At 40.5% G+C, this 13,328-nt stretch overlaps 1 protein-coding gene across 1 annotated transcript in view; it reads right to left on the bottom strand.

Annotated features, from left to right (window-relative positions):
* The window catches only part of MDN1 (midasin AAA ATPase 1), a 116,142-nt gene that overhangs the window by 99,042 nt on the left and 3,772 nt on the right, over positions 1-13,328 (bottom strand). Inside the window, exons 2-9 of the mRNA XM_061989428.1 lie at positions 10,943-11,169; positions 9,754-9,978; positions 8,202-8,309; positions 7,930-8,122; positions 5,699-5,911; positions 3,705-3,836; positions 2,249-2,352; positions 1,549-1,663 (exon numbers count right to left, since the gene is read on the bottom strand). Of these exons, the coding sequence (XP_061845412.1) occupies positions 1,549-1,663; positions 2,249-2,352; positions 3,705-3,836; positions 5,699-5,911; positions 7,930-8,122; positions 8,202-8,309; positions 9,754-9,978; positions 10,943-11,169 (1,317 nt within the window). The remainder of the gene's footprint in view (positions 1-1,548; positions 1,664-2,248; positions 2,353-3,704; positions 3,837-5,698; positions 5,912-7,929; positions 8,123-8,201; positions 8,310-9,753; positions 9,979-10,942; positions 11,170-13,328) is intronic.

Below are 13,328 nucleotides of genomic sequence, written 5' to 3'. Positions count from 1 at the left end.
AGCTGTCTGCAGAGACCTCCCCATGTGTCTACTTGCTTCAATAAAACTTACAAGTATGAAATAAGTGACATGGGATAAGTGTATGAAATAAGTGACATGGGATGCATCAAGAAGAGTGTGGGCAGCAGGTCAAGGGAGGTTCTGCTCCCCTTCTCCTCTGCCTTGGTGAGGCCTTATCTGGAGTCCTGTGTCCAGCTCTGGGCTCCTCAGCTCGAGAGGGACAGGGAACTGCTGCAGAGAGGCCAGTGCAGGGCCACCAAGATGATCAGGGCACTGGAACATCTTTCATATAAGGAAAGGCTGCAGGAACTGGGGCTGTTTAGTCTGGAGGAGACTGAGGGGAGATCTTATTAACATTTATAAATATCTAAAGGGTGGGTGTCAGGAGGTTGGGACATTCCCTTTTTCTATAGTAGCCAGCAACAGGACAAGGGGTGATGGGATGAAGCTGGAACACAAAAAGTTCCACTTAAATATAAGAAAAAAACTATGTCAGTGTTGAGGTGAGGGAGCCCTGGCACAGGCTGCCCAGGGAGGGTGTGGAGGCTCCTTCTCTGGTGCTCTTCAAAACTCACATGGGCACATTCCTGTGTGACCTGATCTAGGTGGACCTGCTTCTGCGGGGGGTTGGACTACACAATCTCTAAAGGTCCTTTCCAACCCTACCATTCTACGATTCTATGACTTTCTAGGAGATGGAATAGGCTTTTGGCTAGTTTGTGTCAGCTGTCCTGGCCATGCTCCCTCCCAGCTTCTTGCACACTTGCTTGCAGGCAGCACATGGAAAACCAAAAACCTCTTGCATTACTTAGCAACAACTTAAATATGAACGTGTTATCAACATTTTCCTCACACTAAATCCAATACACAGCACTGTACCAGTTACTAGGAAGAAACCACTATCCCAGTGGAAACCAGGACAAAATCCTCCTGAAAAAACTACCTTCTTCATTCCAGAAAATTCAGTGCTTTCTACTAGTTCTTCTGCTAAAGACTATTCACTCCTTTTTCCCCCTCAGCAAGGCTCTTTTAAAATTAGATCCTATTCTGAGCTCTACATCACAAGGACAATCCCTAGAGAATTCCATTTCCATTTAAGCCCTGGGCTCCTTTAACTTTTTTGAAGGACTACACAAAGCAAACATTCCCTAGACATGCTAACAAAAGATTTAAACAGAAACAACTATTGGAAAAACAGTTGGGTCAGTTATCAATTACAACTCAAAGCTTAGAGCTCAGGATGAAACTCACTTTTTTCTTTTTTCTCTTTTTAAATTCTCTGAGAGCTACAAAATGTCAAAGATATTTGATTCTTAGACCCATTCAAAGCAGAACTCTGTTTGCCAAAGTGGGTTCCAGACATTTTTGTCCAATTCACTCCTGATTTACCTGAAAAACTGCCCATTTACTTCAAAACTGTCAGGACAAAAATCTGAAGTGCATATTGTGGAAGATAAAAATAAGGGTCAAATTTATTAATGAAAAATGTTTATTATCCTTAACTGAAAGAATTATTCACACAAAACACTAGAGCAACACACACCATACCTCCTTAAGTTCTCCTTTGCTCATGTAATCCAGATGTATTTTGGTCCAGTATTTGTCCAGAAGAGCAGCATGGCTGCTTTGCTGCCTGTACCAACCTCCACCACAACTGAATATCCTAAATCAAAATGTGAAGAAACACAGCATGTTGTGTCAAGATTTCCAGTTCATTCCTGTACAAAGAACACATTACACACTGCTGCTACAGCATAACACACATGCACAGATCACCCACTCTTTGCCACTGTACTATCATGTACCCTACTTTCCTGTCTCTGCTTTCCAAGTTGTCTGCTCTTTTATGACAGTGTTTTTCCCTTTGTAGTGCAAAATCTCCTTGCACAAAGATGACTCAAATTAAGTTAAGTCTATCAGAAGCAATGCACAGAATTCTTCATGAAGGAAGGAGTCTGACAGAAGTGGTCTGAGAAATATCTTCCACAGATCCTAATAGAAGAGTGTGTATCAAGTTCATTCCTTTAGCCTTGCTGAAGTGACTTTTCTGTACAAGGCTGCATTAACCCAGTACTACTACAAGGCAGTTCTGAAGTGAAAAAAATTCCTTTTGCAACTCCTATGGCTTCTATTGCTTGCTACTTGGAAATTGCTAAAATACTGCTGCCCAAGTGCCTTGTGCTCCCTGTCTTTTGACTTAAAAATAGGATATCACTGCACTTGACCTCATTTAACTTCAGAAGCCTACCTCCTGGTTGCAAAGAACTGGAATCCCGGTGCTACTTTTAAACAGTCCCCACGCCCAGGAATCAGCAGCTCTCTTTTTTCCAGAAGTGGAATCAACACAGAGATCTGAAGAAGAACAGAAAATGTATCATTTTGTTTTAATGTGTGTGAAACTAACAGACAGCACATCCATCCACAGTCATTTTACACTTGAGAGGCTCAAAGACTTCGACTGAGCACCACTACAATCTATTAGCAAATGCCATCCCTGTCGACTGCACTTCCAAGTGATGCTAACAGGAACTGCAGAGTCCTCAGTAATTTTAATCAGCAGTGGAATTCACAGGTATAATGTTTACCTATCTTCTTTCTCCTATATCCAGATTTAACCATAAGAGAATGGAAATTACACTCTTTACACTGCAAGTCCAAACCAAAACTATTTCAAATTATTAGTTGGATTAGTGGACACTTTCCCATCAGAAGCCTTATTTTCTTAATCTGCCCAAACAAAGATGACACACATAGAATCACAGAATGGTAGGGTTGGAAAGGACCTTTAGAGATCATCCAATCCCCCTGCACATTTCAAAGATGTAGTTCTCAAACATCATCATTTTTCTATGTATACCCTGCTACCCCCAGGATAATTTGGTTTCTATTTAAAGAATCCATCCTTCCATGCAGAAGGACAGTAGTAATGGTGGCAGGGAAAAAAGGGAGCTAGGACCATGATGATGGTCGCTCAGCACAGAGAAAGGCAAGCATGGAGATTTTGATATGGAGAAAGGAGACAAGAAAGATGTCTACAGGGAGGATCTGTAGAAAGGGAGAGATGAATGCAGGACTCAGGGCATGCATATGATGAGTGCAGTGAGCTGAGTCCACAGAAATAAGTGCATGACCCTCAGGCAGTGAAAAACTGTTTATAATAGTTGTATTTCTTGGCTTTTTTAGAAATTCTCTTTATTTCAGAAGCCTAGAACCAAAAAAAACTAGGTGTAAGCTTATTTAGTCACTTAAAGAATGCTTTACAGAAGAAAACAATGAACTGCAGAACGTCCAGCAAGTCTGTACAGCAAAACATATCTATGACACTCTTCTTGCAGAAGACATGAAGGGGCAACAGGTAGAAGCTGGAACATAAGAGGTTCCAAAGAAACACGAGGAAAAACTTCTTCACTGAGGGTAAGGGAGCACTGAAATAGGCTGCCCAGATGGGTTGTGGAGTCTCCTTCTCTGAGGACGTTCAAAACCCACTTGGATGAGTTCCTGTGTGACCTACTCTAGGTGGTCCTGCTCTGGCAGGGGGGTTGGACTGGATGATCTTTTGAGGTCCCCATAGCCCTTAAGATTCTGTGATTCTTGCTAACTCCTTTTAAAGGGACAGTATTTTCAGCATGGTGCTGTAGAACTCATGGTGATTAGACTCTAAAAATTGCTAGTCCGTACTTTACAAACAACATAAACCTACATACCACATCCAGAGGAGCATAATCAATATCCTCCAAAAGTATCCAGTGACCTTTGGTAACAGCTTGTGTCAAGGTTCCAGGTTGCCAAACAAACTCCCCCGGTACATCCGTGCAACGATACATACCAAGCAGCGTCTATGACAGAAACAATCACTAAGTTAGAGACCTGTTTGTTGCATGCCTTAAAACCTCAGAGCAAAACCAACCAAAATTGGTACACACAATTAACGTTTTACTTAGTCTTCAAAGTACTAAACAATCCATCTGGTAATCTGTGCCTGGCATTAAAGGTTTCTTAATTAAGAAAAAAGATGTAGAGGGGTGAAACTAACACAAATGTAATAATTAAAATGAATTGGGTAATTGGAAGTCAATGTACAGAGCTGTGCCACCATAATCAACAGTTAACAATAATCACACACAAAAGTGTCTAGGATTGTATTGAACTGTATTTGAGAAGTCTGTGTCTTAAGAGCTATACTTAAGAGGAAGCACAAAGCAAGTTATTCAAAGACAGCAAACCAGTCAAGTATTGTCTCTCCTAAAATGGTAGTGGTTGGAAAGGATTTTTAGAGATCATCCAGTCCAACCCCCCTGCAGAAGCAGAGTCACCTAGATCAGGTCACATAGGAACATGTCCAGGCAGGTCTTGAAGACCTCCAAGGAAGGAGCCTCCACAAACCCTCTGGGCAGCCTGTGCCAGGGCTCCCTCACCTCAGCAGGGAAATAGTTTATGTTTAAGTGGAACTTTTTGTGTTCCAGCTTCATCCTATTACCCCTTGTCCTATCATTATCTACCACAGAAAAAAGGGATGTCCCAACCTCCTGACATCCATCCTTTAGATATTTATAAATGTTAATAAGATCTCCCCTCAGTCTCCTCTTCTCCAGACTAAACAGCCCCAGTTCCCGCAGCCTTTCCTCATATGAAAGATGCTCCAGTCCCCTGATCATCTTGGTGGCCCTGCGCTGGACTCTCTGCAGCAGTTCTCTGTCCCTCTCGAGCTGAGGAGCCCAGAACTGGACACAGGACTCCAGATGAGGCCTCACCAGGGCAGAGTAGAGAGGGAGAAGAACCTCCCTTGACCTGCTGGCCACACTCTCGTTGATGCATCCCTGGATGCCATTGGCCTTCTTGGCCACGAGGGCACATTGCTGGCTCATACTTAGCTTATTATCAATCAGGACTCCCAGGTCTCCCTCTGTCAAGTTATAACTTCCACATTTAAACATTCCTTTAATAATTCTTTTTTGTTTCACTGTTACATACTTTGTACCTTGAATTTTACTGCTTTTTCTTAACATGGCAGTCATGTATCTGAAAAATTACCTTGGAGAGAACATTTGTGAGACAGTGAAATCAGCTGTTCTGTGCAAGTAAAGAAAGTGCTTATGCATGCTAATAAAAACTTTCAAAACAGCACTTCTGGGAGATTCTAACCACCTTAGAAAACTAAACACAGATTGAGCCAAACAAATCAATTCAAGCTCAAAAATAACACGGGCAAAATAAGAAGAATGTGAAATCATCTTCACCTCTGGCATTATCTCTACACTATTACATGTAAGTGCAAGTGTCATAAGCATTATAGGGTCTTACTTCATCTCACAGTTACCACAAAAAACTGGGAACAGATTAAACTGACATCAGCTCACTTAAACTGAAATAAGTGTTCATACAGCCTTTGCCACCAGCTTTAACACTTTTTCATGACGAAAAAACAAAGCAGTAGGGCTCTTGCACATAGCAAAGTCTTGATAAAATGTTGAGTGAAACAGATACAGCACAATTAGGTACAGAATTTAAAGCCTAATGATGCTTAATTGACTTTTCTTCACATTTATTTATTCTCATCAATAATAATACCAATACTACAGAGTTGGGTTTGTGGGGTCTTCAGGTAAAATCTGAAATATGGACTTAGTTTCCTAGTAAAATTATACTTAAATATTGTCTATGTCTGACCAATCAAACATAAAACAACTTCATTAGTTACCTTACTATCAGTTTGATCCCCAAGCTGGACTTTCAAAATATGAGGAGGCTTTGCTCTTCCTGTAACAGCTGCTAAATATTCTATTAAAGAAGTTTTGCCACATCCTATTGGTCCTTCTAATAAAACAGGACTCTGATGCGCTACTGCAATAGCAAGGTTTTGAAGATTCGTGAAGGCAGATTCAACCAAAACAAAATAGCTGGTGTTCTTTTCCTGTTCAAACATGAAATAGGAGTTACTACACTGAAATTGTTACTTTTACAGGTTGTTCAACACAGAATAATTAGGAAAGTGAGTTTTGACAACTCGAAAATTCTGGCCTCCAGATCTGTCAACACATATCAAATAAAATAAAGGATCCTAAAACTGTATTTAATGACAGATATTAAAACACATTTCATCAAAAACCTATTATAGGTGAAACACTTAAAGTATATGTACAATTTGTTCCCAAGGGGACTTCACACTAAGTTGTCAGTACAGGCATTGTAATTATTCCATCATAATACATGTCAATCAAATCCAATTTGCAATATAAGTGAAATTAAGTCATCAGAATGAGTCCAAATCACGCAACAAATGAAACAATAGTTAGATTCAGATGATGCAAGCATGAATATTAATGAGTTTATTTACTTCTTTCTTCAGAGGCCAAAGATCATTAAATTCAGTGCATGAAAAAACAAAGAGGTAAATGCAGTTACATTTCTATTTTATCCAAAATGCAATGAATGTAGTTTCCCAACTGGTGATTAATCAGTGCTACAGATACTCTTCAAGTATTGTGACTCTCCTACAGTCCTTTATGTATCACTATGTGGTACAAAAATTAGTGCTTTCCTGCCAAAAGACATAAGATATCGGAGTACATACTGCACTGAAACAAGTGTCTTATCTTGGAGTCTGATTGTCTTTAAAGATGTAGTTTCATGTAGTTCTCTGGCAACAATGCTAGTTTTTTTACCTACTTTCTCTCACAGCTCACTCCTATCTCTTCATAGTACCCCATCAGCTGTAACTGAAGCTTCTCCAGTGTAACTGGAACTACACTACAAATGAGCAAAATACCTGTGGCTATTAAAAAGATAAAAGCATGCCTTTTGGGGAAGTTCTCCACACCCTCAAAGAGCATCCTTTCACCAATCAAGTTTCTAGCACGGCCTATCTTCAGCACAATTGCAGCAGCAGTGACAGAGCAGTATGAGAGTAAAAATGTACTTAAAACAGTTCTGTTTCTCCCATTGCAATCAATTTCAACTCATGCCTTGAATCATATATCTATCTGTCTATCTATATATCTCTATTTCTGTATCTAGAACACAGTAAATTCAACTAGACAAATGAAGGGAGAGTGTGAGAATTTGGGAGGAAATTTCTTTTTCCCTGCTTCTGCTACACAAGAAGTTCTGGACATAGCTAGTCTTCATTCATTTCTTTGTCCTCCTTTTGTAGATCAGTTTTGCAAAACTAAAACAGAAATACTTAGCTAAGAGCCAAAACTGTAACTAAATGAGAAAACAAGTCAAGAATATTGGATGCAGGTACAAAGAACAACCTGAACAGCTCAAAATGAACACTATTTCAAGAGGAAAAAAAGTTTGCTCAAAACTGCTGTGTCTTTGGTGGACTTTCTAAAACTAAATATTACTACAGTCTGCATTACACTTCACTGAAAGAGGAGAAACCGAGTTCTTGCTCGTCTCCTCCCCTTTTTCTGCCATCCAGAAGAGTAAATGGCAGCCTTGGATGGGTTGATTTGTTTGTTTTAAGAGAAGAAAAAGAATGTATTTGGAGAAAAGCTGTTTATAAGATGTCTGTATAGCACAAAAAAACGACTTCATGCAGGCAAAAGAAACTGTGCCAGATCCTGGCTTTACTCAGCTATGGAATATCACCCTAGCTTGGACTGAAGACACTATGTAGGGCTGAATATTCTCTTTTAGTATGTATAGTATTCTTTTATACTATGAACATAAAAACTGCTTCATGGAGAAGAAGTGAACAGTGCTATTACATCTTTATTGCTTCATTCCACTGCAGAGCTGCTTTGCAGGGTCTAACATTATGCAACACTACTTTAAAGCATGCATGAGGAAAGCTAAACATATACATATTACTTGTAGTATCTCAATACTGTTTAGGCAGGAAATAAAATCAGTTAATGACATTTAGGGATTCTTACAAAAGAGGAAATGGGTAAAAGGGTATCAACTTAACCCTGGGTTACGTACCTGCTCTTCAGAAACAAGCTGTAGTCTAGGCAGCACAATACCACAGACAGCTACTACATTTGCAGAGAGGTCACCTGATACAATATGTCCTTGTGTATACTGCAGTTCTTTCTCCTTTTGCCAAAATAAGGAGTCTGGATTGGCCAAAACAAGGGCTTGTTCCACATTCTGCAGTTGAGATTCTTCTAGCAGCCTGCAAAATTCATGTTTATTAACTCAACTGAAAGCCTTCAACAAAAACAAATTGTGTTCAAGGTTACAAAAGTTCTTACTTTAATCTGAAATGTATCAGCTCCTCAGGATTGAATATCTTCTTCAGGAAAGATAACTTATGCTCGTCATTCATACATGTAACCAGAGCAAGGCAGTTTGAAGTATACCTAAAAAATATGTGTAGAACAAAACATGTCAAAACATAGGCTTAAGAAATTTAGTTTAACAACTGTCAATTACAAACCAAAACAACAAGTTTGGAAAAAACTTGATACAAATTATTTTAGTGCTATGCTTAACATTCAAGCTCAGAGAAATATCTCAGGATTGAGAAAAGCAATTCTATCATGGCATACTTTATCATTCATACACCAATGAGCTAACCTTTCTCTGAAAGACTGAGCAATCAACAGAAATATAGTAGAGCACTTTTGCAAATAAATGCAGGTTAACATACAAGACAATGAAAATCAAGTCTTCTTTGCCCAACTTCCATCTCTTCCAACAACTTCCCTTTCAAAATTGCTTTCTATTTTGTGCTATTTCTGAAATAACCCTAACACAACAAACCCAAGACTTAGCACCAAAAGAAGCCAACAGCTCCCAAGCCTTGACTTATTTACTACATACAGTTGTCTCACAACAGAATGACAACTAAGTCTACGTAGAAGCAACAGAAAAAAAACAACTCCTTAACAGTGTATCGATGAATAGTAGCATCATACATCACTGTAAAGAGTGAGAGTAGATTCATCTCTACTTTTTTCTAGGCATCAAGAAGAGAACGGCCAACAGGTTGAGGGAGGTTCTGCTCCCCCTCTAAACTGCCCTTGTGAGGCCTCATCTGTGTCTAGTTCTGGGCTCTACAGCTCAAGAGTGACAGAGAACTTCTTGAGAGAGTCCAGCACAGGGCCACCAAGATGATCACGGGAACTGGAGCATCTTCCTTATGAGGAAAGGCTGTGGGAACTGGGGCTGTTTAGTCTGGAGAAGAGGAGACTGAGAGGGGATCTTAATATTTACAAGTATCTAAATGGTGGATGTCAAGAGGTTGGGGCATCACTTTTTTCTGTTGTATCCAGTGAGAGGACAAGAGGCAATGGAAAGAAGCTGGAACACAAAAATTTCCATTGAAACATAAGGAAAAAATTACTTCACTGTGAGGGTGATTGAGCCCTAGCACAGGCTGCCCAGGGAGGGTATTGAGTCTTCTCGGATTAGATGATTTCTAAAGGTCCCTTCCAACCCCTACCATTCTATGACTCTATGATAAGACGTTAGAATGCATGCAATATGCCAACAGGCTTACAGTAGAGGTGAAGTGATAAATCCATCATCTCCCACGAATACAAGGTGGGCAAACTGAAGTGATTTGAAAAGATTCTCCAGAACACAGCTTTAACCATGACTAAGAGCTAGCCTAAACTTCACTCTGTGATAGATCACTACAACTTCCAAAAGATCAGGTAAGAGGCACAGGTACAGATACCATCAATACAGATGTTCCTGATATTATCTGAAGATTCTTTTCTACTTGCATGTTAACATTGCTAAATATAATTGAAGACACAGATATATCTTTCCAGCAGAGGTTTGGGTGGTTAAACTTACCAACGGACTAAAGTGTCGTGACTCCTTAGGAGTGGAATACACACACTCCAGTCCCACAGTTCCCGGAAAACTGATTGCTCCTTCTGTAAGAATCTATAGGCTGCCTCCATGAGGTCCCGTAACTTCATTCGTCTGCGACCATATCGGACTGTGTTTGCATCTGTGCTCTCCAGGAAAAGCCTCTGGAAAACTGGTGATGTGTTCTTAAAATATCTTAAAGCAAATCTTCAGAAGAAAGAGGCAGAGAGAGAAAAAGAGATGTAACATAGACATCTAAGTAAAAACAAAACAGTCATTAATAAAAACATCAGGACAGAGGTCCTGAGACAGTAAATGATAGTATACTGAGAACTAAAGTCTTTGCACACACTTGAGAAAGACTACTACTTCAGTGATTAGCTAACAACAAATACTTTACCTTACCAGAAATCATTACTTCATTATCTGTGGGAACTGGGGCTGTTTAGTCTGGAGGTGACTTGGGGGGATCTTATTAACATTTACAAATATCTAAATGGTGGGTGTCAGGAGGTTGGGACATCCCTTTTTTCAATGGTATCTAGCAAAAGGACAAGGGGTAATGGGATGAAGCTGGAACACACAATGTTCCATTTAAATACAAGAAAAAACTATGTCACTGTGACGTGAGGGAGCCCTGGCACAGGCTGCCCAGGGAGGGTGTGGAGGCTCCTTCCTTGGAGGTCTTTAAGAGCCACCTGGACACGTTCCTGTGTGACCTCATCTAGGTGGACCTGCTTTAGCAGGGGAGTTGGACTAGATGGTCTCTAAAGGTCCCTTCCAATCCCTACCATTCTATGATTCCATGATCAAGGGCTAACAGTTCTGCCTTTGGTAAATGTCTTTGATTGCCCTTCTTTACTGGAAAAGTAATACAGATTCCTACTTATATAACTCTGCATTCTACTGGCCTGCAGGTCTAATCTTCAATGCATTTTGGTTGTAAGCACTTTTCATGCGAGTTGTTTTGTTTCTTGTGATCAGTAAGATAAAAATCCCAGCAGAACTCAAACACAGTTTATTTCAATTCAATTGTAAGACTCATGTTTCCTAAATCATTCTCTATTTGTTACTGTGGGAGTAATCCAAGTTGTAGCATCACTTTGTCGTCATGAGTGAACACTGATCTACTCCCCTAAGTTCAAAAACTGAACAAAGAGACGTTACTCACGGCAAAACATCAGGGTGGTCAGCAACCAACTTGCTCATTGCCACACACAGTCTTTCGTGCCGATCATGATTGATTTGGCCACCGGCTCTAATGGCTTCTGCATTTCTTTCCAACAAATCCAACAAGATAGGCCGAACCTGACGGCCAACCAACAGAGTGCACTCTTTATCCAGCAACAGCTGCGCTAAGGTATCGAGGATGCACTGCCGATCCTGCTGAGTCCAAATCTAAACGGAATGGAGATTAAGTTAAATGGGAATGCATTTGGGCTTTTAACTGCAGAACTATTCATGCAGGAGTCATAGTGAATTTCACATGAACAAATCTTTCAAACAGCAGAAGGGAGTCTAAAATTCCCAGTGGAAGTACTTAAACTTGACACAGCCCTCTTTTTTTTGAAGAGTTATCAAGTGAGTGACATGCAAAATGACACACTGAAAAGGAATTACAAAGAAGTCACACTAACTTAAAACTATATTGTACAATTGAAAGACAAAGCAAAGAAAGGGAAAAATAGTAAAAAATGTTATAATCACCAGACTGACCTGCTTCTGCAGGGAGGTTGGGCTACATGATCTCTAAAAGTCCCTTCCAACCCCTACCATTCTATGATTCTATGAATATATTAATAGTATTCCCACTGATCTCAACAGCTGGGTCTCACTAGAGCCATAAAACAGTTAAGAATTCAGGTTCACTAACAAGAAGGTTTGAGTTGCATCATGTTCACTATATTTTTTGAAAAGAGAAGCATTCCATCAGTCACGGTGGCAGCCTTATTGCTGTGTTTCTGATGGCAACTACAGAGAGTGATGCTCTTAACAAGAAGCAGCACGTATCCACAGCTCTGAAGGCGAGATCTTTTTTCTTACTTTTATACAAAATAGTCCTTTAGTACAAACAAAAATATTAAACGGGAAACATTCACATCTGCTAGGAGAAAAAAAGGAAAAACCCAACCAAACAACCCCCAACCACACACACTGCCTTACATCTCTACCCAACACTCCTAACTCTGACACTGAAGAAATCAACCTATTTCTCACATCTTATGCTTCAGTTTTCCTCATCTTTAAGCCCATATAGTTATCCAAGCATTTATCCACTTCCACGACATGGAGCATACACTGAAGTATAGGGAATTTTGAGTCAGGATTATATATTTTCACTGTAGTGGTGCTGCTTTTAACTTTGATGCTCTACTCACCCCCTGCATGCTGTGAACCCTTCTGTGAAGACAATTTTATTCTTTCCTGGCAAACAGTTGTACATACTAATAGGAAAGGCAGCTTTCCAAACAAAGCACTTAAACTACCCCCAGAAACATCCTCATTCAGGTAGACTGTCTGTAGCAACATGTGAGGTCAATTTCCACCTCTCCTAGACTCCTGCGCTTACAGATGAAAGGGTTTAATGGTTAGAAGATAACTACACTGCAGAGGTCCTACATATTACTTTTGAAATGGTAACCTTCTAAGGTTTATACCACCGTCAACTTCCTTCTAGAACACACGGACACTTGTTCAAGTTCCTTCGGCCTCCTGAATTTAAGGAAACATTAATTCCCTAACAGTGCATAAGAGATCAGGGAAACTGAAGTATATACACTACAAAACATATGTTTATCTTCCTCTCACCTACCATATCAGCACTAAAAAAATTTAAAAGCTGAAGCTGAAGGTCTGCATTCATCACAGAGCAAACATGACATTGTGCAATGCAGAGGAACAGATTTTGAGTGGCAAAATAATTCACGGGCTGTTCACAGGCAGCATGGCTCAAAAGGATTTGAGACAAACACTAGAGAGCAGCTCTGCAGAGAGAGACCTGGGAGTGCTGGTTGATAATAAACTAACCATGAGCCAGCAACGTGCCCTCATGGGCAAGAAGGCCAATGGCAGCCTGGGATGCATCAAGAGGAGTGTGGGCAGCAGGTCAAGGGAGGTTCTGTTCCCCCTCTGCTCTGCCCTGCTGAGGCCTCATCTGGAGTACTGCATCCAGTTCTGGGCTCCTCAGCTCAAGAGGGACAGGGAACTGCTGGAGAGAGTCCAGCACAGGGCCACCAAGATGATCAGGGCACTGGAGCATCTTCCTGATGAGGAAAGGCTGCGGGAACTGGGGCTGTTTAGTCTGGAGAAGAGGAGACTGAGGGGAGATCTTATTAATATTTACAAATATCTAAATGGTGGGTGTCAGGAGGTTGGGGAAGCACTTTTTTCTGTTGTATCCAGTGACAGGTCAAGGGGTAACGGAAAGAAGCTGGAACACAAAGTTCCATTTAAACATAAAGAAAAGCTATTTCCCTGCTGAGGTGAGGGAGCCCTGGCACAGGCTGCCCAGGGAGGGTGTGGAGCCTCTTTCTCTGGAGGTCTTCAAAACCCACCTG

Source organism: Colius striatus, chromosome 2, assembly GCF_028858725.1.
Source record: "Colius striatus isolate bColStr4 chromosome 2, bColStr4.1.hap1, whole genome shotgun sequence".
Classification (NCBI taxonomy): domain Eukaryota; kingdom Metazoa; phylum Chordata; class Aves; order Coliiformes; family Coliidae; genus Colius; species Colius striatus.
Note: the sequence above shows the minus strand (reverse complement) of the source record. Positions and strands in the feature narration are given on the sequence as shown.